Source organism: Hypanus sabinus, chromosome 20, assembly GCF_030144855.1.
Source record: "Hypanus sabinus isolate sHypSab1 chromosome 20, sHypSab1.hap1, whole genome shotgun sequence".
In the NCBI taxonomy this organism is placed as follows: domain Eukaryota; kingdom Metazoa; phylum Chordata; class Chondrichthyes; order Myliobatiformes; family Dasyatidae; genus Hypanus; species Hypanus sabinus.
The window spans coordinates 4,818,181-4,846,059 of NC_082725.1; the positions used below are offsets into that span (position 1 = coordinate 4,818,181).

At 43.3% G+C, this 27,879-nt stretch overlaps 1 protein-coding gene across 13 annotated transcripts in view; it reads right to left on the reverse strand.

The window, feature by feature from the left end:
- LOC132378242 (thyroid hormone receptor beta) overlaps window positions 1-27,879 on the reverse strand; it is a 220,174-nt gene that overhangs the window by 54,356 nt on the left and 137,939 nt on the right. For 11 of the 13 annotated variants that reach the window (XM_059944978.1, XM_059944976.1, XM_059944980.1 and 8 more), the window contains 4 exons: window positions 27,174-27,274; window positions 22,158-22,305; window positions 18,052-18,257; window positions 13,908-14,054 (listed from right to left, as the gene is read on the reverse strand). In XM_059944978.1, the coding sequence (XP_059800961.1) occupies window positions 13,908-14,054; window positions 18,052-18,257; window positions 22,158-22,305; window positions 27,174-27,274 (602 nt within the window). The remainder of the gene's footprint in view (window positions 1-13,907; window positions 14,055-18,051; window positions 18,258-22,157; window positions 22,306-27,173; window positions 27,275-27,879) is intronic. The other 2 variants (XM_059944984.1, XM_059944985.1) reach the window with 1 other exon arrangement.

The following is a 27,879-nucleotide window of genomic DNA, read 5'->3' on the forward strand; positions in this document are numbered from 1 at the left end:
GACAGACAGGTGTCCGGCACAGTCTGTCTGCGTTTATAGTGTCGAGGCAGACAGGTATCCGGCACAGTCTGTCTGCATTTACAGTGTCGAGACAGACAGGTGTCCGGCACAGACTGTCTGCATTTATAGTATCGAGACAGATAGCAGTCCAGCACAGACTGTCTGCATTTATAGTGTCGAGACAGACAGGTATCCAGCACAGTCTGTCTGCATTTACAGTGTCGAGACAGACAGGTGTCCGGCACAGACTGTCTGCATTTATAGTGTCGAGACAGATAGCAGTCCAGCACAGTCTGTCTGCATTTACAGTGTCGAGACAGATAAGTGTCCAGCACAGTCTGTCTGCATTTATAGTGTCGAGACAGACAGGTGTCCAGCACAGTCTATCTGCATTTATAGTGTCAGGTGTCCGGCACAGTCTGTCTGCGTTTATAGTGTCAGGTGTCCAGCGCAGTCTGTCTGCGTTTATAGTGTCGAGACAGACATGTGTCCGGCACAGTCTGTCTGCGTTTATAGTGTCAGGTGTCCGGCACAGTCTGTCTGCTTTTATAGTGTCAGGTGTCCAGCGCAGTCTGTCTGCGTTTATAGTGTCGAGACAGACAGGTGTCAGGCACAGTCTGTCTGCGTTTATAGTGTCGAGACAGATAGCAGTCCAGCACAGTCTGTCTGCATTTACAGTGTCGAGACAGATAAGTGTCCAGCACAGTCTGTCTGCATTTATAGTGTCGAGACAGACAGGTGTCCAGCACAGTCTATCTGCATTTATAGTGTCAGGTGTCCGGCACAGTCTGTCTGCGTTTATAGTGTCAGGTGTCCAGCGCAGTCTGTCTGCGTTTATAGTGTCGAGACAGACATGTGTCCGGCACAGTCTGTCTGCGTTTATAGTGTCAGGTGTCCGGCACAGTCTGTCTGCTTTTATAGTGTCAGGTGTCCAGCGCAGTCTGTCTGCGTTTATAGTGTCGAGACAGACAGGTGTCAGGCACAGTCTGTCTGCGTTTATAGTGTCAGGTGTCCGGCACAGTCTGTCTGCGTTTATAGTGTCGAGACAGACAGATGTCCGGCACAGTCTGTCTGCATTTATAGTGTCGAGACAGACAGGTGTCCGGCACAGTCTGTCTGCGTTCATAGTGTCGAGACAGACAGGTGTCCGGCACAGTCTGTCTGCATTTATAGTGTCGAGACAGACAGGTGTCCGGCACAGTCTGTCTGGGTTTATAGTGTGGAGACAAACAGGTGTCCGGCACAGTCTGTCTGCATTTATAGTGTTGAGACAGACAGGTGTCCGGCACAGTCTGTCTGCGTTTATAGTATCGAGACAGACAGGTGTCCGGCACGGTCTGTCTGCATTTATAGTGTCAGGTGTCCGGCACAGTCTGTCTGCGTTTATAGTATCGAGACAGACAGGTGTCCGGCACAGTCTGTCTGCATTTATAGTGTCGAGACAGACAGGTGTCCGGCACAGTCTGTCTGCATTTATAGTGTCAGGTGTCCGGCACAGTCTGTCTGCGTTTATAGTATCGAGACAGACAGGTGTCCGGCACAGTCTGTCTGCGTTCATAGTGTTGAGACAGACAGGTGTCCGGCACAGTCTGTCTGCGTTTATAGTGTCGAGACAGACAGGTGTCTGGCACAGTCTGTCTGCATTTATAGTGTCGAGACAGACAGGTGTCCGGCACAGTCTGCCTGCGTTTACAGTGTCAGATTTCCTGCACAGTCTGTTTGCGTTTATAGTGTCAGGTGTCCGGCACAGTCTGTCTGCGTTTATAGAGTCGAGACAGACAGGTGTCCGGCACAGTCTGTCTGCGTTTATAGTGTCAGGTGTCCAGCACAATCTGTCTGCGTTTATAGTGTCGAGACAGACAGGTGTCTGGCACAGTCTGTCTGTGTTTATAGTGTCGAGACAGACAGGTGTCCGGGACAGTCTGTCTGCATTTATAGTGTCGTGACAGAGAGGTGTCCAGCACAGTCTGTCTGCATTTATAGTGTCAGGTGTCCAGCGCAGTCTGTCTGCGTTTATAGTGTTGAGACAGACAGGTGTCCGGCACAGTCTGTCTGCGTTTATAGTGTCAGGTGTCCGGCACAGTCTGTCTGCGTTTATAGTGTCAGGTGTCCGGCACAGTCTGTCTGCGTTTATAGTGTCAGGTGTCCAGCACAGTCTGTCTGCGTTTATAGTGTCGAGACAGACAGGTGTCCGGCACAGTCTGTCTGCGTTTATAGTGTCGAGACAGACAGGTGTCCGGCACAGTCTGCCTGCGTTTATAGTATTGAGACAGACAGGTGTCCGGCACAGTCTGTCTGCATTTATAGTGTTGAGACAGACAGGTGTCCAGCACAGTCTGTCTGCGTTCATAGTGTTGAGACAGACAGGTGTCCGGCACAGTCTGTCTGCATTTATAGTGTCGAGACAGACAGGTGTCCGGCACAGTCTGTCTGCGTTTATAGTGTCGAGACAGACAGGTGTCCGGCACAGTCTGTCTGCATTTATAGTGTTGAGACAAACAGGTGTCTGGCACAGTCTGTCTGCATTTATAGTGTCAGGTGTCCGGCACAGTTTGAATGCATTTATAGTGTCGAGACAGACAGGTGTCCGGCACAGTCTGTCTGCGTTTATAGTGTTAGGTGTCCGGCACAGTCTGTCTGCGTTTATAGTGTCAGTTGTCTGGCACAGTCTGTCTGCGTTTATAGAGTCGAGACAGACCGGTGTCCAGCACAGTCTGTCTGCATTTATAGTGTCGAGACAGACAGGTGTCCGGCACAGTCTGCCTGAGTTTACAGTGTCAGGTGTCCAGCACAGTCTGTCTGTGTTTATAGTGTCGAGACAGACAGGTGTCTGGCACAGTCTGTCTCCGTTTATAGTGTCGAGACAGACAGGTGTCTGGCACAGTCTGTCTGCGTTTATAGTGTCGAGACAGACAGGTGTCCGGCACAGTCTGTCTGCGTTTATAGTGTCGGGACAGTCTGTCTGCGTTTATTGTGTTGAGTAGGCAGACAGCATTGAGTACCTGTGTCTGGTTGAACACTATACACGCAGGCAGACAGCAATGAAGACCTGACTCAACAGTATAAGCACATTCTTTAAAATTCTAAAGAGATTGGACAGGCTAGATGGAGGAAGATTGTTCCCGATGTTGGGGAAGTCCAGAACGAGGGGTCACAGTTTAAGGATAAAGGGGAAGCCTTTTAGGACCGAGATGTGGAGAAACTTCTTCACAAAGAGAGTGGTGAATCTGTGGAATTCTCTGCCACAGGAAACAGTTGAGGCCGGTTCATTGGCTATATTTAAGAGGGAGTTAGATATGGCCCTTGTAGCTAAAGGGTTCAGGGGGTACAGAGAAAAGGCAGGTACAGGATTCTGAGTTGGATGATCAGCCATGATCATATTGAATGGTGGTGCAGGCTTGAAGGGCCGAATGGCCTACTCCTGAACCTCTTTTCTATGTTTCTGTGTTCCTATGTCTGCCTGCCTGCGCTTGACCCATCTTTCTCTCTTCTTGCGACCCTGTGACCTCACTTTCAGGGACTCTGTGACCTCACTTTCAGGAACTCTGTGACCTCACTTTCAGTGACCCTGTGACCTCACTTTCGGGGACTCTGCAGCCTGTGACCTCACTTCCAGGGACTCTGCACTTTATGTTCTGTGTGTTATTTGTTTACATTTTTTATTGTTTGCATTAATTGCTCTTTTTCACACATTGGATATTTGTTGGCCTTGCATGGATTCTATTGCGTTTCTTTGTTTTGTGGCTGTCTGCAAGAAGAAGAATCTCGAGGTTGTACAGTTTGATTATCTCACATCCAGCTATCAATAATCCAGATCCATTGCTGGTTCGGACATAATTTTCATCAGCCTAGTTTCAAATTCCCTGTGTCGCTGCACCAGCCCGTCAGCACTGTTTCGGACACGCCATCAGCTGTTAGCATGGTCCTTAAATGAAGCAAGTCGTTCCTCTGCATTATTCTGTATTTATTTTTATAACCTGTGCTTATCGAGCCCCAGTCATGCCTTCATTGAATAAGGGAAGTGTTTTTTGTGGTGTAAAATGCAAATACCATACATTATCTGTACAAAGCAAGGTGGAATTTCTGAAATAACTCGACAATGTGTGCCTGCGACTCGTATAATAAAATACATGAAACAGGTTAGCTTGCAGGACACATTCAGAAAAATAGCGAAGAAAAGTGGAGGTAACACTAGACAATTCAGTGCTGTCAACTTTGGCTCAGCCAGATGTCCTGGCACCAGCATCACCAATTCTTGAGGACGCTGCATTGCCACCAAGTAACGAGGATTTAATTGTCTCTCAAGATGAAACACAAGACAATCCTGACGACCCCCACTTTGAGACATGTAACCCTGCTTGGTTGTACAATTCAACTCATTACTTTCAGAGTGGCATAACCCAACTTCTGATGTGAGTAAATATGGATACCTTATGAAGTATTTTGTCTGCAATGTACTTCAATAAATTTCACTTGCCTTTCACTTGTTGTTTCTTTTTCCTGCATCATCCAAGGTGAGGTGATCATCAGGTGTTTATTTCATCCTAACTACCCACCTGTGATTCGGCAAAATCACTAATCTGGCACTGCACAAGTCCCAATTACTCTGGGATTGTGGTGTTCAACCTGTATAAGTACAGTATTTTGATAATAAATTTACTTTGAACTTTAAACTCTTATCCCTTCTGAGTGTGCTCAGTTTGCTAAAGGATTAGAAACAGCTTCAATTATGCAGATGCTGGAAATCTTGAACAACACGCATAAAATGCTGCAGAACCCGGCACATCGGGCAGCCTACATGGAGGAGCAGAAGCTGTCAACGTTCCAGCCCAAAATTCTTCATTGGGACAACCCGGAAAATCTTAGACTGGCGCGTGGATGACAGAAAATAGAGGGCTAAGTAGGAGGGAATGGCTAGATTGTTCTTGGAGAAAGGTTAAAAGGTTGGCGCAACATCATGGGCCAAAGGGAACTGTGCTGTAATTTTCTACGTTTGATAAGACCATAAGATATAGGGGCAGAATTAGGCTATTTGGCCCATCAATTTTGCTCTGATATTCCATCATGGCTTATTTATTAAGCAAACACGTGGAAATCTGCAGATGCTGGAAATTCAAACAACACACACAAAATGCTGGTGGAACACAGCGGGCCAGGCAGCATCTATAAGGAGAAGCACTGTCAACGTTTTGGGCCGAGACCCTTCGTCAGGACTATCTGAAAGAAAAGATAGTAAGAGATTTGAAAGTAGTGGGGAGAGGGGGAAATGCGAAATGATAGGAGTAGACCGGAGGGGGTGGGATGAAGCTAAGAGGTGGAAAGGTGATTGGCGAAAGTGATACAGAGCTGGAGAAGAGAAAGGATCATGGGACGGGGAGGCCTTGGGAGAAAGAAAGGGGGAGGGGGGAAGCACCAGAGGGAGATGGAGAACAGGCAGAGTGATGGGCAGAGAGAGAGAGAAAAAAACAAACAACTAAATATGTCAGGGATGGGGTAAGAAGGGGAGGAGGGGCATTAACGGAAGTTAGAGAAGTCAATGTTCATGCCATCAGGTTGGAGGCTACCCAGCCGGTAAATAAGGTGTTGTTCCTCCAACCTGAGTTTGGATTCATCTTGGCAGTAGAGGAGGCCATGGATAGACATATCAGAATGGGAATGGGACGTGGAATTAAAATGTGTGGCCACTGGGAGATCCTGCTTTCTCTGGCAGACCGAGCATAGGTGTTCAGCGAAACGGTCTCCCAGTCTGCGTCGGGTCTCTCCAATATATAGAAGGCCACACTGGGAACATCCCTCTCAACCCCATTTTCCTGCCTTCTCTCCATCACCTTTGACATCCTGACAATCAAGAACCTGTCTACCTCTGCTTTAAATATACTCAATGACATGCCTCCACAGCTGCCTGTGGCAATAAATTCTACATTCTATGACAGCCCAAAAGATCAAATTTTTCTTCCCCTCCACAGAAGCTCTCTGAATTCATCAGCCCATGAAGGTTAAAGTGGCCAACCTCCAAACTGAATTCCTACAGCAGGTACTAGAGAAATCCTCATCCATGAAGAGGAGCTGTAAATCTAAACTGGAAACATTCTGGTCACATCTGCAGAAGGAGGAACAAGAGCCAAGATTCAAGATTATTTATTGTGTACTTTGATAACAGCGACAATGAACAATGCCACCAAGGGTGACATTCTTCGGGCAGTTCACAAAACTGCTTCTTCTTTTTCTTTCAGATGTGGTTCTGTTACTATTGGAGCCGGTGATCTACATTTTGGTGGTGTGTTTTCTGACCAATTGAGCAATCTGGCTCTTTACTGTCTCTGAGGGGGTTCAGCAAGTCTACGAACCAAGAGTTCAGCCTTAAGGCCAAGAAGCCTGGAGGTGGGGTGCGAGCCCATGATCGACTCCATTTCTTGTCGATCCCACTGGTTAAAGCATCGAGGAAGATTGAAATCAATGAGGGCGAGAGCAGAATGCGAGCAGGTGTTCAGCACTGTCTGCAGATAACCACTTTCGCTGCTTCCAGAGGAAGATGCCTACGTTCGATTGGCTTCTCTCCCTCCCTAGACTGCTTTGATGACTTGTGGTTTGATGTTTTATATTCTGTGATTTTTGCTTGTTTTCACATGATTTGATCTTTGCTTATTGTTTTTTTTTGTTTCATGGTTGCTTACAGGAAGATGAATCTCAGGGTTGTATACTGCACACATACTTCGATAATAAACGTTCTTTTAATCTTGAATCAAACAGTGTAATGCATCAATTGTGTTAAAAGCCAACACACACTTTATGGTGAAAATCCTCTGCCCAACCTCCAGAATGTAATTATTACCATAAATTTCCATGAGCTATATGAAAGGAGACCTGGGACCCCTGAACAGCGACTTAAACTCGGCAGCAAATTGGGCAAGAAACATAAAAACAGACGGTTAAAACTGCAATACAAACACAAAAAATTAGATTAAAGTTAATAGTGGCCCCTGATTTTCTGAGACAGGAGAAATTATATTGAATATGGAGAAGCAGAGAAATAAAATCTCCAGATGTGAAATGAGGAGCTTAAATAAATTAAGATTAGTAAAAAAAAGTAGCATTGGAGACACTAAGGGACTGAAAGGTGACAAGTATTTAGAATTGTACTGTACAAAAGTCTTATACACACACACATAAATATATATATATACACAGGTGCCTAAGACTTTGCACAGTACTGTATTTGCCAATATGGGGTGGAGAGTAAATCTGGTGGGAGTGAAGGATGTTGGGAATAGTGAGGGTGGAGCACCACGGGAGGGGTGTGGGACAGGTGGCAGAGAAGGATTGCCAGGGGTGGGGTTGGGGAGGGGGGGGTTGGTATGAGTGCAGATCCACGCAGCTCTGAGACACCAGGCAAGGTCACTTGATTTCAAACAATTGGTTTATTGATTATTACAGGTTATCCCTCTGGTACTTCCCACTCCCTCCCCTCTCCCTTCTCCTTTTCCCAACTGTGATTCCCCTCTCCCTGCCCCCTTCCCACTCTCAGTTCACAATACAGACACACATCAGAATCAGGTTTATCATCACTCACATACGTTATGAAATTTGCATTTTTTTTTGCGGCAGCAGTATAGTGTGATACACAACATTACAACAGAACTGTGTAAAACTCTTAGGCAGCGCATATATATATATATGTCCTTAAGACTTTTGCACAGTATTGTAGAACAGTAGAGCACAGTAAGGCTCTTAGGCCCGTGATGTTGTGCTAGACTAATGTATTTACTTCCACCATTCTCTGTGTAAAAAACTCTGACATACCCCCCTATACTTTCCTCCAATCACCTTAAAATATTTCCATCATAAGGACATAAGAAATAGGAACAGGAGTAGGCCATCTGGCCCATTGAGCCTGCTCTGCCATTCAATAAGATCATAGCTGACCTGGCCATGGACTCATCTCCACCTACCTGCCTTTTCCCCATAACCTTAATTCCCCTGCTATGATAAGAACATAAGGTCTCCCACACACAATAGAAACACAGCCCTGGATCCAATCTCACTACACTACTGTGCCCTGACGGATGAGGAATGAACAAATATGAAGAATCCCTCTTGCTGATTGGTTGCTCAAACAGAGAAACTGCCGCAAAACTTTGCATTTAAAACCTTGATTGCTGTCCTCATATTAGCCATTTCTGCCCTGGGAAAAAAGTCTGGCTGTTTACTCAATCTTACCATCTTGTACACCTCTGTCATCCTGTATCACTCCAAAGAGAAACACCCTTGCTTTCTCATTCTTTCCTCATAGGACACATTCTCTAATCCAGGCAGCATCCTGGTAAATCTCTGGACCCTCTCTAAATATTTATATCCTTCTTGTAACTGGACATAATACTCCAAGTGTGACCTAACCGGAGATTTATTGAGCTGCAACATTATCTCATGGCTCCTGAATCCAATCCTTTGACTAACGAAGGCGAGTACACTATACATTGTTAACCGCTTTATCAACTTGCATGGCAACTTTGAAGGATCTGTGGATTTGGACCCCAAGATCACTTTGGTCCTCCACACTGGTAAGAATCCTGCCAGTAAGACCAGGAGCAGGATTAGGCCATTCTGTGCCATTCCATTATGGGTGATTTATCTCTCTCAACCTCATTCTCCTGCCTTCTCCCTGTAACCTTTGATGCCCTGACTAGCCAAGACCCTCTCAACCTCTGCTTTAAATACACTCAATGACTTGGCCTTCACAGCCCTCTGTGATAATGAATTCCATAGATTCATCACCCTCTGGCTAAAGAAATTCCTCTTCATCTCCATTCTAAATGGATGTCTCTCTATTCTGAGGCTGTGCCCTCCGGTCCTAGACTTCCCAATATAGGAAACATTCTCTCCACATCCACTCTATCTGTGCCCTCCGGTCCTAGACTCCCCCACTATAGGAAACATTCTCTCCACATCCACTCTATCTGTGTCCTCCGGTCCTAGACTCCCCCACTATAGGAAACATCCTCTCCACATCCACTCTATCTGTGCCCTCTGGTCCTAGACTCCCCCACTATAGGAAACATCCTCTGCACATCCACTCTATCTGTGCCCTCCGGTCCTAGACTATCCCAATATAGGAAACATTCTCTCCACATCCACTCTATCTGTGCCCTCCGGTCCTAGACTCCCCCACTATAGGAAACATCCTCACCACATCCACTCTATCTGTGTCCTCTGGTCCTAGACTCCCCCACTATAGGAAACATCCTCTCCACATCCACTCTATCTGTGTCCTCTGGTCCTAGACTGCCCCACTATAGGAAACATCCTCTCCACATCCACTCTATCTGTGTCCTCTGGTCCTAGACTGCCCCACTGTAGGAAACATCCTCCCCACATTCACTGTCTAGTGCTTTCAATATTCGATAGGTTTCAATGAGATCCCCCAAACTCTTCTAAACTCCAGCAAGGACAGACCCAGAGCCATCAAACGCTCCTCACATGTTAACTCTTTCTTTCCCAGAATCATTTTTGTGAATCTCCTCTGGACCTTCTCCAATGCCAGTATATTTTTTCTTAGATAAGGGACCTAAACTGCTCACAATACTCCGTGTAGTCTGACCAATACCTTATAAAGCCTCAAAATTTCATTTTTGTTTTTATATTCTTGTCCATTTGAAATTAATGCAAACATCACATTTGCCTTCCTCACCACAGACTCAACCTGCAAATCACCTTTAGGGAATCCTGCCCGTGAACTCCCAAGTCCCTTTGCACCTCTCATTTCTGAATTTTCCCCTCATTTAGGAAGTATTCTTATTCTTTCTATCAAAGTGCATGACCATACACTGCCCTACACTATAATCCACCTGAAACTCCTTGCCCATTCTCCTCCTGCAGACTCCCTACATCCTCAACACTATCTGCCCCTCCATCTATCTCTGCATCGTCTGTAAAGTTGGCCAGAAAGCCATCAATTCTATCATACAAATCAATGGCATATAATTTAAAAAGAAGCGGTTCCAACACAGACCCCTGTGGAACACCACTCCACATTAGAAGCCAAATAGAATAGGCCACTTTTATTTCCACTCTTTACATCCTGCTAGTTATAACCATATAACAATTACAGCATGGAAACAGGCCACCTCAGCCCTTCTAGTCTGTGCCGAATGCTTACTCTCACCTAGTCCCTATTGGACTATCCTAATTTTACTTTAAATGACAATACCGAAACTGCCTCTACCACTTCTACTGGAAGCTCATTCCACATAGCCACCACTCTGAGTATCCCATTGTGTTACCCTTAAACATTTGCTCCCTAACTCTCAAATCATGTCCTCTTGTTTGAATCTCCCCTACTCTCAATGGAAAAAGCCTATCCATGTCAACTCTATCTATCCCCCTCATTATTTTAAATATCTCTATCAAGTCCCCCCTCAACCTTCTACGTTCCAAAGAATAAAGACCTAACTTATTCAACCTTTCTCTGTAACTTAGGTGCTGAAACCCAGGTAACATTCTAGTAAATCTTCTCTGTACTCTCTCTATTTTGTTGATATCTTTCCTATAATTTGGTGACCAGAACTGTACACAATACTCCAAATTCGACCTTACCAGTGCCTTATACAATTTTAACATTACATCCCAACTCCTATACCCAATGCTCTGATTTATAAAGGCCAGCATACCAAAAGCTTTCTTCACCACCCTATCCACATGAGATTCCACCTTCAGGGATCTATGCACCATTATTCCTAGATCACTCTGTTCTACTGCATTCTTCAATGCCCTACCATTTACCATGTATGTCCCATTTGGATTATTCCTACCAAAATGTAGCACCTCACACTTATCAGCATTAAACTCCATCTGCCATCATTCAGCCCACTCTTTTAACTGGCCTAAATCTCTCTGCAAGCTTTGAAAACCTACTTCATTATCCACAACGCCACCTACCTTAGTATCATTTGCATACTTACTAATCCAATTTACCATCCCATCATCCAGATCATTAATGTATCTGACAAACAACATTGGACCCAATACAGATCCCTGAGGCACACCACTAGTCACCAGCCTTCAACCTGACAACAGTTATCCACCACTACTCTCTGGCATCTCCCATCCAGCCACTGTTGAATCCATTTTACTACTTCAATATTAATACCTAATGATTGAAGCTTTCTAATTAACCTTCCATGCAGAACCTTGTCAAAGGCCTTACTGAAGTCCATATGGACATCCACTGCTTTACCCTCGTCAACTTTCCTTGTAACCTCTTCGAAAAATTCAGTAAGATTTGTCAAACATGACCTTCCACGCACAAATCCATGCTGACTGTTCCTAATCAGACCCTGTCTATCTAGATAATTATATATACCATCTCTAAGAATACTTTCTATTAATTTACTCACCACTGACGTCAAACTGACAGGCCCATAATTGCTATGTATACCCTTCGAACCCTTTTTAAACAATGGAACCACATGAGCAATACGCCAATCCTCTGGCACCATCCCCATTTCTAATGATGTTTGAAATATTTCTGTCAGAGCCCCTGCTATTTCTACACCAACTTCCCGCAAGGTCCTAGGGAATATCCTGTCAGGATCCAGAGATTTATCCACTTTTATATTCCTTAAAAGCACCAGTACTTCCTCTTTAATTGTCATAGTTTCCATAACTTCCGTACTTGTTCCCCTTACCTTACACAATTCATTATCCTTCTCCTTAATGAATACCAAAGAAAAGAAATTGTTCAAAATCTCCCCCATCTCTTTCGGCTCCACGCACAGCTGTCCACTCTGATTCTCTAAGGGACCAATTTCATCCCTCACTATCCTTTTGCTATTAATATAACTGTCGAAACCCTTCAGATTTATTTTCACCTTACTTGCCAAAGCAACCTCGTATCTTCTTTTAGCTTTTCTAATTTCTTTCTTAAGATTCTTTTTACATTCTTTATATTCTTCAAGCACCTCATTTACTCCATGCTGCCTATATTTATTGTAGATCTCCCTCTTTTTCTGAACCAAGTTTCTAATATCCCTTGAAAACCATGGCTCTCTCAAACTTTTAACCTTTCCTTTCAACCTAACAGGAACATAAAGATTCTGTACCCTCAAAATTTCACCTTTAAATGACCTCATTTCTCTATTACATCCTTCCCATAAAACAAATTGTCCCAATCCACTCCTTCTAAATCCTTTCACATTTCCTCAAAGTTAGCCCTTCTCCAATCAGAAATCTCAACCCTGGGTCCAGTCCTATTCTTCTCCATAATTATATTGAAACTAATGGTTTTGTGATCACTGGACCCAAAGTGCTCCCCAACACGTATGTCCGTCACCTGACCCATCTCATTCCCCAACAGGAGATCCAACACTGCCCCTTCTCTAGTCGGTATCTCTATGTATTGCTGCAAAAAACTATCCTGCACACATTTTACAAACTCCAAACCATCCATCCCTTTTACAGTATGGGCTTCCCAGTCTATGTGTAGAAAATTAAAATCTCCCACAATCACAACCCTGTGCTTACTAGTTAGCCTTCTATTCATGCTTGTATCTTTCCAGTTATATCATCTCGCTAAGCAGCCTCATGTGCGGCACCTGTCAAAGGTCTTCTGAAAATTCAAGTAAACAACATCTACCGACTCTCCTTCATCTTTTCTCAAACAATTCCAAAAGATTCATCAGGCAAGATTTCCCCTTAAGGAAACCATGCTGACTTTGCCCTATTTTATCATGTGCCTCTGAATTTTCATCTTCAGTAATGGACTCCAACATCTTCCCAACCAATTAAGTCAAGCTAACTGACCAGTAATTTCCTTTCCTCTGCCTCCTTCTCTTTTTAAAGCGTAAAGTAACGTTTGCAATTTTTCTGTCCTCCAGAATCCAGTGATTCGTGAAACTTCACAATCTCTTCAGCTACCTCTTTCAAACCCTGGGGTGTAGTCCATCTGATCTAGGTGACTTATCTACCTTCATATCTTTCAGCTTCACAAGTATCTTCTCCTTAGTAATAGTAACTATACTCTCTTCTGCCTTCTGACACTCACGAATTTCTGGCATACTGGTCGTGTCTTCCACAGTGAAGAATGATACAAAATACTTGTTAAGTTCATCGGCCATTTCTTTTTTAGTCTTTTACTGCGTTTCCAGCATCATTTTCCAATATCTACTCTCACCTCTTGTTTATTCATTAGATATCTGAAAATACTTTTGGTATCTTCTTTTATATTATTGGCTAGCTTACCTTCATATTTCATCTTTTCCCTCCTTATTGATTCTTTAGTCACCTTCTGTTGTTTTTTAAAAACTTCATTAACTTTCCACTGATTTTTGCTATATTTTTGCCCTTTCTTTGTTCTTATGCTTCCTTTGACTTCCCTCGCCAGCGTTTGCCTAATGGGGGGGGGGGGGTTAGAATACTTCTTCATCTTTGGGATGTATCTATCCTGCACCTTTCAAATTGTTCCCAGAAACTCCAGCCATTGCTGCTCTGCCATCGTCCCTGCTCGTGTCCCCTTCCAACCAACTTTGGCCAACTTCTTTCTCATATCTCTGTAATTCCATTTCCTCCACTGCAGTACTGATACAGGCAACTTTATCTTCTCCCTCTCAGACAGCAGAATGAATTCTATCATATTATGATCACTGTCTTTTAAGAGATCCTTAAGATCTTTAATCAAATCTCGTTCGAAGTTCAAAGTAAATGTATTATCAAAGTATATATGTATTAAGATATGCTACCTTGAGATTCTTTTTCTTGCAAGTACTTACAGGAAAGAAACAAGTACAATAGAGTTTATGAAAAACTATACATAAACAAAGATTGACCAACAGTATGTAAAAGAGGATTTCTGTCAAGAAGGAAGATTCCAATATCCCACCAAAACGAGTATAAAATTAATGAAATGAGAATCCTACCTCACAGAATATTGGTAGCTTTTTGGCAAAATCAACAACCCTTGTTATTGCGGGCGTGATAATTCTTGTAAACTCACTGAAGGCTTCCAAATCCACCTTGCTCCCTTCGGCAGCGTTCATTATCGGTGCTTGCCCAATTTCATCGGGCTGCAAAATGAACACCATGACACAAGTAAGTTTTCACAAGATCATTGGTCTGTTACGAATGTAACATCCTGTTGTCATACAATAATTGAGAAAAAATTGATCTATGCTTTATTTTAAGCTGTTCCATTTACTGAGGACCCCTACCCCTCATCCCACAATCCCTTTGACCCACTACCATCAGGAAGGAGGTACAGGAGCATCAGGACGAGGACTGTCAGTCTGGGAAACAGCTTCTTCCCTCAGGCTGTGAGACTAATGAGTACCCTGCCACCACCCAGACCTCGTCACTAGGAGCTGATCATGGTTTACCTGTGCTGTGCACTACATACATTTTGAATTGTACTTTACTAACTTGGTTTGTGTGCTGTGTGTGATATTTATTTGTGGGTGTTTTGTGGTCTGGAGGAATACTGTTTTGTTTGGCTGTATAAATGTGTAGTTAGATGATAATAAACCTGAACTTGAACTTATTGATATAGGTTTATCATTGTCACATGTACTGAGATACAGTGAAAAGCTTGTTTTACATACTGCTCACACAGATCAAATCTTTACAATAGACAATAGGTGCAGGAGTAGGCCATTCGGCCCTTCAAGCCAGCACCGCCATTCAATGTGATCATGGCTGACCATCCACAATCAGTACCCCGTTCCTGCCTTCTCCCCATATCCCTTGACTCATACAGACCTCGCACAGCTGCATAATTCATGACTGCTGGCCAGCAAACCAGTGCTGAGACAATTAACAGTATAGTTGTGGGTCACTGAGAGCCGACTTCCAGCACCACTGCAATTACAAGTGAATATGCTGCTTTATTTCAAGACTAGATTTAGTGTAGCAAACACAAATAAAACCATAAGACGCATGAGCAGAATTAGCTCATCATGGCTCATTTAATATCCCTTCTACCCCATTCTCGTGCCTTATCCTGACTAATCAAGAACCTATCAATCTTTGATTTAAATACACCCAATGACCTGGCCATCACAGTCACATGTTGGATGTACATGTGACAAATAAGGCTAATCTTTAAACCTTTTAAGAACATAGAACATAGAGCAGTGCAGTACAGGAAGAGACCCTTCGGCCTACAAGTTCTCTGCTTACCATTAAACTAGTCCCATCTGCCTAGACGTGGTCTCCTTAAAATTATGGCTCATTGTATTAGACATTTCCGTCTGGAAAAAATCTTCTGTCTATCCACTCAATCAATGCCTCTTATAATCTTATACATCCCTATCAAATCACCTCTTATCCTCTTTCACTCCAAAGAAAAAAGCTTTCAACCTTTCCTGATGTGGTGAACTACACATACCTGTCTGGACACCCCCCCCCCCCCGCCCCTCCCCGCTGACTGCTCCTGTGGCTCCTCCCACTGACTGTGGCTCCTCCCACAGACCCCGGTATAAAGGTGATTGAGGCCTGAGCCCTGCCCTCAGTCTCCAGGATGTAGTGCGGTGGTCAATTGCTGCTTGTTCTTTCTTCCAGCCAATTAAAGCCTATATCTCGCCTCACGTCTCCGAGAGTTATTGATGGTGCATCAACTGATAAGACGTGCTCTCTAATCAAGGCACTGTACTGGTAAATGTCCTCTGCACCCTCTCTAAAGCTTCCACATCCTTCCTATAATAAGTGACCAGAACTGAACACATATTCCAAGCGTGGTCTAACCAGGATTTTATAGAGCTGCAACATTATTTTGCAGCTCTTGAGGTCAATCCCCCGACTATGAAGGATAACGCACCATACACCTTCTTACAAACCTTATCTCAGCTCAGTTCTGCATCCTGTCAATGTCCTGTTGTAACCTTCTACCCTATCCAAAACACCACCCACCTCTGTGCCATCTGAAAACTTATTAACTCATCCTTCCACTTCATAATACGGTCACTTTTGAAGAGCACAAAAAGCAGGGGCCCCTGAACAATCCCTGTGGAACACGTCTGGTCACAGACCTCCAGGCAGAACACAATCCATCCACTACCACCTTATTGGACAAACTAATTCTGAATCTACGCAGTCAGATTCCCCTAAAGCTCATGCCTCCTGACTGAGCCTATGATGGGGAATCTGGCCAAACACCTTACCAAAATCCCTATACACCACACCCACTGCTCTACCTTCACCAGCTTGTTTTGTCACTTCCTCGAAGAATTTAATCAGGCTTGTCAGGCATGACCTGTCCCTCACAAAGCCATGCCTAAATCAGCCTGTGCTTTGGCAAATGCTTGTAAATCCTGTAATTTTCTCCAATAGCTTGCCCACCACTGAAGTCTATAATTACCAGGATATCCCTACTTCCTTTCTTTTTTTTATTTATCTATTTATTTATTTACTTATTTATTGATTGATTGATTAAATTTTAGAAAAATACAAGAATAAAAAAGATGATGAAATAGTGAGAAAAATAATATTAACCCTTCCCCCCCCTTAACCCTTATCTAAAGAAAGAAAAAAAAGAAGAGAAAGATTGCCTGGATATCTACTTCCTTCCTTGAACACAGGAATAACATTTGCCATCTCCAAACTTCTGGTACTACTCCTATGACCACTGAGGACACAAGTATTTTCTCCAAGAATTTTCCAACTACTGCCCTACAATTTTCTGATTTGTCTCTGTTGCCCTACTTAAACAGATCAGCAACACAGCCATATTCTCCAGTCCTCTGGGGCATCAGGAATATCATGATCAAATCAAATGGGAGAGCTTAACAGCAAGTCATCGTCTTAGTCACTTTTCTTATGAGCATAAGATTCTGTTAGACATTGTTAATGTGGAATGCTGCGTCTGATCCACGAACTTATTGGCAGATGGCAGGAGAGCTACATGGCCTCATTTGTAGTCAGGACTAGGCCTCAAGCCATGGTGTTGCCTGTTTACAGCCACCCAGGAGAGAGGCGCTGAAGTCCTTGTGCTCCACCAGAGCTGGTGTGGTGCACTGCCCCCCAGTGTTTGCTCAGCAGAAAGCAAGCTGTACTTGGTTCAACTACAGGCTGGTGTAACATTCATGGACCTAGGGACTTGGGCTATGTACTTTTTTGTGTGACCATATTTTACTGCTATCTTATACATGCTTGAACTGTGTGTGACTGTTAGTACTGTGTTTAGCAGCTTGGCACAGAGGAACGCTATTTTGTTTGGCTACACTCATGGATGTTTTTGTATGGTTGAATGACAATGAAACTTGGACTTGACATTGTTTAAATGGATGTGGACAGGATGTTTCCAGTAGCGTGAGAGTCCAGGACCAGAGAGTACAACCTCAGAAGAGAAGGGCGTCCTGTCTAAAAGGAAGAGTCTTTTGGATCCCGAGGGGAGTTTGCTCTGGTAACTGGAGGGAGGAATCAGTAGCAAACTAGGTGGAGATTGAAATGCCCCTGAGGCTAGAGAATAGATGTACGGAAGTATGCATTGCCGAGGCTTTATAAGGCATTGATCAGACCACATTTGGAGTATTGTAAGCAGTTTTGGGCATCTTATCAACCTCATTCTCCAGCCTTTTCCCATAACGATTAACGCACTCACTAACCAAGGACCTATCAACCCCCACTTTACTATACCCAATGACTCGAGTATAGTAAATAGTCCAGGGTGTCTGGCCACACAGTGGGTGCCATTTTGGGTAGTGACGAGGGCATTTTTAGCATGCTGGCCTTGCTCAGTGAGTTTGGACAATACGTTGCAGTTATTTAAGTTGCTGGTGAGGACACACTTGGAGTATTGTGAATAGTTTTGGTCACTCTGTTACAGGCTGGTGGCGTAGTGGCATCTGCACCATACTTCGAGGAGAGCTGTCTCTTGATCTGTACTTATAAGCTCATGGTAGCAAAGAATACTTGTAAATTTTCACATCATTATTATTCCATTTGGGGAGATAGTCTTTCCTCAGATCTTTGTTCTCAAAACATAGACAAAACAGAGACACACAGAACATCGCTTAATTCTGCAAGGAAACCCACAAAGCCCAATTTTTCACCCACTGCCAAGGAACTTGCCAGAAATTTTCTCTTCTGTTTCCAGCGGTCTCCCTGGGCGTTGGTGGCCATGTGTGCCTCAGTTACTGTTCGTATAAGGTCCCATTCCTCATCTGTGGGTTCAGGTTTATAAGCGAGTGTTTTTGTCAGCTCCTCTCGTCGCCTCTTCTCTCTGTTCTCTTCAATTAGTTTACGTTTTGCTAGCCGTTTGCCATCATCCAACACCACTAATTACACAAGAAAGGAAATAGGAAAGGTAACAGCTTTTCTATGATTTTGCTGCTAGATTAACCTGACAGCAGAAATGTTATTAATACCAGCAGTACAGTACAAAGTCTCAGGCACTTATATACAGTATCATCATAATTTTATGCATTGCACTGTATTGCCGCCACAAAAAACAGATTTCATGACATATATGACATACGTGAGTGATGATAAACCTGATCCGTTATGGGTCTCTATTGAGGACTGAGAATGGGAAAGGGGCAGGGAGAGGGGATTCACGGCTGGGAAAAAGGGAAGGGAGAGGGGAGGAAGCGGGAAGCACCAGAGAGACATGCATATACATCTACGACACAGTACTCTAGGTTCTCCTTATTTAACAGCTAGTTCACTGTGACTACACACATCTCCAGGATAATATCTTTGAGACTCTGCCGGGCTTTGGTGGGTAAATCACTGAGTCCTGAAAACTTGAAGCAGAAACCAAAAGTGCTAAATAAAGAGTTCGAGTCTCCTGATTTCCTGAAATATTATCATACACTTTATTCCTACAAGAACATCTTTCAGTTATAAACTTTATGAACACATAACTTCACTCGATTTTAAGATCAGAAGGGGGGACTTTATAAGGCGATGTTAGGGGAAGGCATTTTAACACAGAGAGCGAAAGTTGTGTGGGATGGGTTACCAGGGGTAGTTGTGGAAACAGGCAGTTTGGTTCCGTTTAAGAGGTCTTTAGACAGACACATGAAAATGAAAGCAAAGGAGGGTTTTGGATGATGCACAAAGGCACATTTAGTTTCAAACTGGCATCAAAACTGGTCAACATTGTGGGCCCACTGTGTAGTGATTAACCATTTTAATCAGAGCCCCTCTACCTATCTACCCCATCACTGCCCTACACCGTAAATATTTTAAATAATTTTTTATAATGTTGTTTACAATATAAACCCTCCAAGAGAACCACAACCTTTGGAGGCTTGGAGGCTTGTGTGCCTCAATGACCCAGAGAGCTATGCTGGTAGGTGGCCAGGCTTTATGCTTTGGCACTTGGGAGAGTCACCCTCGCCCAGCAGGTCAAAGGGTAGAGGCCAGACTAAGAATGGTCCAACCAATCCTCCAGGTTCAGGGGTTTAGCTCAGGGCTAACAACCCTGTCTGGTCAAACAAAACAGTAATGAAGAATTCTGCAACATCTGAGTGTGATGGTATTCCTGAGTCTCCACCTGGGAGAATAAATATGTGGAAAAAAAAAGACTGGTCAAGACAAATGTAGGTCCTTTACAGTCAGAAACAGGTGAATTGATCATGGGGAACAAGGACATGGCAGACCAATTGAATAACTACTTTGGTTCTGTCTTCACTAAGGAGAACATAAATAATCTTCCGGAAATAGTAAGGGACCGAGGGTCTAGTGAGATGGAGGAACTGAGGGAAATACATGTTAGTAGGGAAGTGGTGTTAGATAAATTGAAGGGATTAAAGGCAGATAAATCCCCAGGGCCAGATGGTCTTCATCCCAGAGTGCTTAAGGAAGTAGCCCAAGAAATAGTGGATGCATTAGTGATAATTTTTCAAAACTCTTTAGATTTTGGATTAGTTCCCGAGGATTGGAGGGTGGCTAATGTAACCCCACTTTTTAAAAAAAAGAGAGAGAGAGAAACAGGGGAATTATAGACCAGTTAGCCTGACATTGGTGGTGGGGAAAATGCTAGAGTCGGTTATCAAAGATGTGATAACAGCACATTTGGAAAGAGGTGAAATCATTGGACAAAGTCATCATGAATTTGTGAAAGGAAAATCATGTCTGACGAAACTTATAGAATTTTTTGAGGATGTAACTTGTAGAGTGGATAGGGGAGAACCAGTGGATGTGGTATATTTGGATTTTCAAAAGGCCTTTGACAAGGTCCCACACAGGAGATTAGTGTGCAAACTTAAAGCACACGGTATTGGGGGTATGGTATTGATGTGGATAGAGGATTGGTTGGCAGGCAGGAAGCAAAGAGTGGGAGTAAACGGGACCTTTTCAGAATGGCAGGCAGTGACTAGTGGGGTACCGCAAGGCTCAGTGCTGGGACCCCAGTTGTTTACAATATATATTAATGATTTAGACGAGGGAATTAAATGCAGCATCTCCAAGTTTGCAGATGACACGAAGCTGGGTGGCAGTGTTAGCTGTGAGGAGGATGCTAAGGGGATGCAGGGTGACTTGGATAGGTTAGGCGAGTGGGCAAATTCATGGCAGACACAATTTAATGTGGATAAATGTGAGGTTATCCACTCCGGTGGCAAAAACAGGAAAACAGATTATTATCTGAATGGTGGCCGAATAGGAAAAGTGGAGGTGCAGCGAGACCTGGGTTTCATTGTACACCAGTCATTGAAAGCGGGCATGCAGGTACAGCAGGCAGTGAAAAAGACGAATGGTATGTTGGCATTCATAGCAAGAGGATTCGAGTACAGGAGCAGGGAGGTTCTACTGCAGTTGTACAAAGCCTAGAGTATTGTGCTCAGTTTTGGTCCCCTAATCTGAGGAAAGACATTCTTGCCATAGAGGAAGTACAAAGAAGGTTCACCAGATTGATTCCTGGGATGGCAGGACTTTCATATGAAGAAAGACTGGATCACTGGGCTTATACTCGCTGGAATTTAGAAGATTGAGGGGGGACCTTATTGAAACGTATAAAATTCTAAAGGGATTGGACAGGCTAGATGCAGGAAGATTGTTTCCGATGTTGGGGAAGTCCAGAACAAGGAGTCACAGTTTATGGATGAAGGGGAAGCCTTTTAGGACCGAGATGAGGAAAAACTTCTTCACACAGAGAGTGGTGAATCTGTGGAATTCTCTGCCACAGGAAACAGTTGAGGCTGGTTCATTGGCTATATTTAAGAGGAAGTTATATATTGCCCTTGTGGCTAAAGGGATCAGGGGCTATGGAGAGAAAGCAGGTACAGGGTTCTGAGTTGGATGATCAGCCATGATCATACTGAATGGCGGTGCAGGCTTGAAGGGCCGAATGGCCTACTCCTGCACCTATTTTCTATGTTTCTATGAATCTGGCCAAGGGCAGACAGAGATGGATCTTCACTACTGCTCTAAACACCAGTGGTGTAACAGGCAGTGGGTAAGTACATGCTGGCATTTATGTATTAACACATATTTTATTCTGTATCTGTACTTTAAACTTTAATTTTAATTTTATATAATTCTCTATAATTGCTGAATGTTGATTTTTTTGCATGTCACAGCCTGACCAGCAGAGCATAACAAATTCCCAACACTCATAAATGTTCTGCTTATTCGTTATGTGCTGTGTTGTATTACCTGGGCAATCATGGGCTTTCCATGACTATAATTGTTCTTGGCAAATTATCCTGTAGAAGCGGTTTGCCATTGCCTTCTTCTGGGGCGGTGTCTTTACAAGACAGGTGACCCAGGCATTATCAATACTCTTCAGAGATTGTCTGCCTGGCGTCAGTGGTTGCATAACCAGGACTTGTGATGTGCACCAGCTGCTCATACGACCACCCACCACCTGCTTCTTGTGACCCTGATCAGGGGCTAAGAAGGGACTACAACTTGCCCAAGGGTGACCTGTGGGCTAGTGGAGGGAAGAAGCACCTCACACCTCCTTTGGTAGAGACGTATCTCCACCACAACACCTCACGTCTGTACTTTAAGTTCTAACTCTATGTTTTGTATATTTCTTTATAATCGTTGGATATTGCTTTTTTGGTCACTCTGACCAACACACCCAATACATGGAAATAGTGAATAAAGTTGATCCTTGATCCTTACTAAATAACTGTAAATTTGTGAGCAAAGATTTTAGAGGGAAGGCTAATTTAAAAAAAATTAAAAAATGATACAGTTGAAAAAGTGATATGAAGCTTGCTTACAGTCAGTTGCCATGCCAACAGCAATGCACTTTTTGAAGCGGCATTCTTGACATTGGTTCCTTGTTATTTTATCAATGATGCATTTTCCGTTGTATTTACAGCTGTAGGTTGGATGAAGATTCTTCTGTATGGTTCTCCTAAAGAAACCCTAAAATCAAAAGACTAGGATTTATAAGAAGGTATTCCTTTACTTCATCTTAATACAAAGTGATGTTACACGCACACAAAATGGAGGTCACTAAAATCCTACAACCTTCAGTGTGTGCACTAATCTTGTAGTAGAAGATTATTTCATGCTTTGGGAGTTCGGCCTTTCCTGTGTCCTGACGTATCCTGATATTGTGGGCATTTGGGCATGCAGTGTTGGCGCTGGAAGTGGGGTGACACTTGTGGGTTGCCCCAGCACACTCTCAGTTAGTGGTAAAGATAGATACATCGGGGCAGGGGTTGCCAACCTTGTTTATGCCATTGGCCACACCAATTAACCAAGGAGCCCATAGACCCCAGATTGGGAACCCTTGAATTAGGGACATTTAAGAGACTCTTACAGTAGTGCTAGGAAGTTTGTGACCCCTGTAGAATTTTCTCTGTTTCTGCATAAATATGACCTAAAATGTGATCGGATCTTCATGTAAGTCCTAAAACTAGATAAAGAGAACACAATTAAATAAATAACACTAAAACACTATACTTGTTCATTTATTTATTGAGAAAAATTATCCAATATTACATGTAATTGTTGGAAAAAGTATATGAACTTCTGGTGTAATGCCTTCTACAAAAGCTATTTGGAGTCGGGCTTTCCAATCAATGAGATGAGATTGGAGGTGTGGGTTGTAGAGGTGCCCTGCCTATAAAAAAGACAGACAAAGTCAGGCTACTGACAGAGCCTACTCTTCTCAAGAAAGATCTTTTTTTGAGCACTGTGCTTCGACCAAAACAACTTTCAGAGAACCTTAGAAGAGGAATTGTAGAGATACATGAAGCTGGAAAAGCCTGCAAAAACATTTCTAAAGACCTGAGTGTTCATCAGTCCCGAGTTAGAGAAATTATCTGCAAATGGATGAAATTCAGTATAGTTACTACTCTCCCTAGGAGTGGGTCTCCTGTAAAGATCACAATGTGCTATGCTGAAGGAGGCAAAAAAGAACTCAAGGTTCACAGCAAAGAAACCCTGCAGAAATCTCTAGAACTTGCTAAACTTTTTGTTCATGTGTCCACGTATCTGCCCATTCAAGTCTGCTCTGCCATTTCATCATGGGTGCCCTAATTTTCCTCCCAGCCCCAATCTCCTGCCCTCTCCCCATAACCTTCATCTGCTGGGTCAATCATCCTCTGTCTTAAACATACCCAATGTGCGTGGCAAAGAGTTGGAGGACTATTCATTGGATATACTCATAGGAGAAAAAGAAATACAATAGAATTTATGAAAAACTACTCATAAACAAAAACTGACAAACAATGTGCAAAAGCAGACAAAATGGTGCCAATAAAAAGTAATACTGAGAGCATGAGAGCTGTGGGAGGTAAGATGATACACGTTATGACTTGCAGAATAACGTGTATGATTAGCCTTCGATTCATTCAGTGCTCACTCCTGATGCCCACTAACTCTCTCCTACGATGGGTGGAACTGTGATTTTGCTCCTACAGGTTTGTCGATGAAGCTTAGTGGCTGCCAAACTTACCCTGATCCTTGGAATTCTTTCCAGAACTGTGTCGAACAGCAATGTGTACATTAAGATGGTGTAAGTCATACTGGAAGATGCGTTAATAAGGATAATGGTAACTGGGGTTTTGGCTGGATTTATGCAAGACAGGATTAGCACGACTTTAGTACAGATTCAGCATCATCTTTTATACTGAGCAGTCATGGAACACCTTTCAGACAAGATCAAAGAAACACTGCACCCATCAAGGCAGGCAGCATCTATGGGTAAAGTATGGTGTTAACCACTACGCTCTCCTGATATGGAAGTAAAAGTTCAAAGTAGATTTATTATCAATGTATGTACCTGTCACTATACACTTCCCTGAGAATAATTTTCTTGTGGGCGTTCACAGTAGAACAAAGAAATGCAATTGAATTAATGACAAACCTCACACAATGTGTAATAGAAGACAAAGTATGCAAATACAACAAAATAATAACAGTAGTTGTTAAAAATAAATTAATGGATACGTTCTCCACCCCACCCCCTCCCCACCACTGAGCTCATCTACACAGAGCGTTGTCACAGGAAAAGCATCCATCATCAGAGACCCGGGACACGCTCTGCTGCCATCAGGAGGAAGGTACAAGAGCCTCAGGACATCATGTTTCGGAACAGCTATTACCCCTCAATTATCAGGATCTTGGACCAAAGAGCATAACTTCACTCAACTTCGCTTGCCCCATCATTGAAATGTTCCCACAATCAAAGGACTCATTTTTAAGGACTTTTCAACTCATGTTCATGATATTTATTGCTTAATTATTTATTATTATTACTTCTTTCTTTTTGCATTTGCACATTGCTGTCTTCTTCACTCTGGTTGAGCATCCAAGTTGGGTAGCCTTTCAATGATTCTGTTATGGTTATTATTCTATTTGTTGAGTACGCCCACAAGAAAATGAATCTCAGGGTTGTAAGTGGTGACATATATAGATAGATATACACACATCCTGTGAATACATTTACTTTGAACTTTAATAATAATATTAAATTGTACCATCTTCGATCACAAGACTCTGCAGCAGATAGTGAGGTCAGCTGAGAAGATCATCGGGGTCTCTCTTCCTGCCATCATGGACATTTACACTATACACTGCATCCACAAAGGAAACAGCATTATGAAGGCCCCCATGCACCCCTCATACAATCTCTTCTCCCTCCTGCCATCTGGGAAAAGGCTCCGAAGCATTCGGGCTCTCATGACCAGACTATGTAACAGTTTCTTCCCTCAAGCTATCAGACTCCTCAATACCCGAAGCCTGGACTGACACCTTGCTCTACTGTCCTGTTTATTATTTATTGTAATGCCGGTACTGTTTTTGTGCACTTTATGCAGTCCAGTATAGGTCTGTAGTCTAGTATAGCTTTCTCTGTGTTTTTTATTACATAGTTCAATCTAGTTTGTGTACTGTGTCATGTGAACCATGGTCCTGAAAAACGTTGTCTCATTTTTACTGTGGTTATGGTCAAAATGACAATAAAAGTTGACTTGACTTGAAATGACTAGCGAATAACATTGAAAACATGAGTTGTAGAGTCAACACTTGCACCTTACCACAATACTTTAATTCTTGGATGTTTTTAGCATTTACTGCTTTAATTAAAGATTACTGCTTTTGGAAGCATTTGTAACTAAAATGTGGAATAATAACTACATGCAAATGAGAATGTGCAAATAAACGATTCTATGTCACAATAAAATTAGACTCAGGAAGGAAATATTACAAGTGACAGTCAAACACTTTGTCAAAGAGGAGTTGGGGATTAGAGAGGAGTTTTTTGGGAGATACAGTGGAAGATGGGGAGGTGGAAGCAATTGTTATGATGGAAATATGTCCACAAGTTTAGATAGTGAACAATAAGGTAGAGAATTATCCCAAGACTGAAAGGGCTAACATACAAGGAGCGTCTGAACCCCACCGGAAACATCCTCCACATCCACTCTGTCTCGGCCCTTCAATATTCAATAGATTTCAATGAGAACTTCCAACTTCATTCTTCTCAACTTCAGTAGGTGCAGGCCCAAAGCCATCAAATGCTCCTCATACATTAACCCTTTCATTCCCAGGATCATTCTCATGAACATTCTCTGGACCCTCTGCAATGCCAGAATAGGCGGAGGGTTTATGCTTGAGGAGCTGGGAAGAAGAGCAGTTGTTAAACAAGAACGTCGAAGGTGACGTCTGGGCAGCTAGGAGTAGGGTTCAGTCCTTGCAGCAGCGAGATAGCGCAGCAGGCGGTTAGTATAATGCTGTTCCAGCTCGGGGTGTCCAGGTATGGAGTCCCATCCCAGTGTCCTCTTCAAAGAATCTATATGTCCTCCCAGTGGAAAGCATGGGATTTCTCTGGGTGCTCCAGTTCTCTCCCACAGTCCAAACATGTACCGTGTAGGATAACTGGTCATTGTAAATTGTCTTGTGATTAGGTTGTTAAATCGAGGTTATGGGGGTTGCTGGGCAGTGCATCTGAAAGGGCCAGAAGGGTCTATTAGGCATTGTGCCTCCAGATAGATAAATAAAGGATGTTGCATCCAAAGGCTGCAGGGGGTAAAAACAGAACGCACAAAGCCAGGTCAGAAATGATGTCTAGTTGTTAATGAAGAGTCTCGGTCTGAAACACTGACTGCTTATTCATTTTAATAGAAGCTGCCTGACCTGCTGAGTTCCCCCAGCAACTTGAATGTGGTACAATTCGTTCTCTGATCAGGTTTGCATTAATTTGGTGGAAGGAACAGATTTAAACTGTTGCTGTTACATCTCATTCTGCATTGTTGCTGTTTTAATTTATTCTGTCTCAGTGCATCTGCATGATCTGATCAGCATGAACAGTATGCAAGACAAGCTTTCCAGGGGATCTTGGTACATATGACAATAATAAACCAGTTCCAAACCGAATAGCGGCAATGCTCTCAGAAGATGTCCTCTGGCAATTTACACCAAGAATAAATTAATATACTTTATTGTTTAAACACAGAGATTCTGCAGATGTTGGAAATTCAGAGCAACACACGCAAAATGCTAGAGGAACTCGACAGATCAGGTTGCATCAATGGAGGGGAATAAACAGTCGATGTTTCAGGCTGAGACCGTTCATCAGGCTGGAAAGGAAGGAGGAAGAACCCAGTTCACTATTTTAAATTTGTTTCTGCAGTCAGATCGCTAAAACTGCTGCAAAAGCAAGATGTGGTTGAGGACTTGAGAATAAATGGAGTGTTACCATGGAAGAGGATTATCCATCAGTTGTAAACCGGGGAGGAAGATCTACGCAGAGAGAAGTACTGACAACTGGGGAGCTCACTTACCTTACAGCCCTCACAGGTAATGCAACGATAATGGTAGCCTGTGGCTTTGTCCCCACACACAACACAGAGCTCATCTTTGTCCAGATAACTCGGTATGTAACCTTCAAAGTGACACAAAAGAGAAATAATGAGCATCACAAAAATTTCTACTACATTTGCAATGACAATGAGATCACTCAGGAGGGTGGCATGGTAGGGTGGCAGTTAGCACAACACTTTACAGCACCAATGACCCGGGTTCAATTCCCACCGCGGTTCGTACATTCTTCCATGGTACAATCATCTGCAGCTTAATGTGAAAAAGACTAAGGAGCTGGTGGTGGACCTGAGGAGGGCTAAGGCACCAGTGACCCCTGTTTCCATCCAAGGGGTCAGTGTGGACATGGTGGAGGATTACAAATACCTGGGGATATGAATTGACAATAAACTGGACTGAGTCAAAGAACATTAAGGCTGTCTACAAGAAGGGTCAGAGCCGTCTCTACTTCCTGAGGAGACTGAGGTCCTTTAACATCCGCTGGACGATGCTGAGGATGTCCTACGAGTCTGTGGTGGCCAGTGCTATCATGTTTGCTGTTGTGTGCTGGGGCAGTAGGCTGAGGGTAGCAGACACCAACAGAATCAACAAACTCATTCGTAAGGCCAGTGATGTTGTGGGGGTGGAACTGGCGGTGGTGTCTGAAAAGAGGATGCTGTCCAAGTTTCA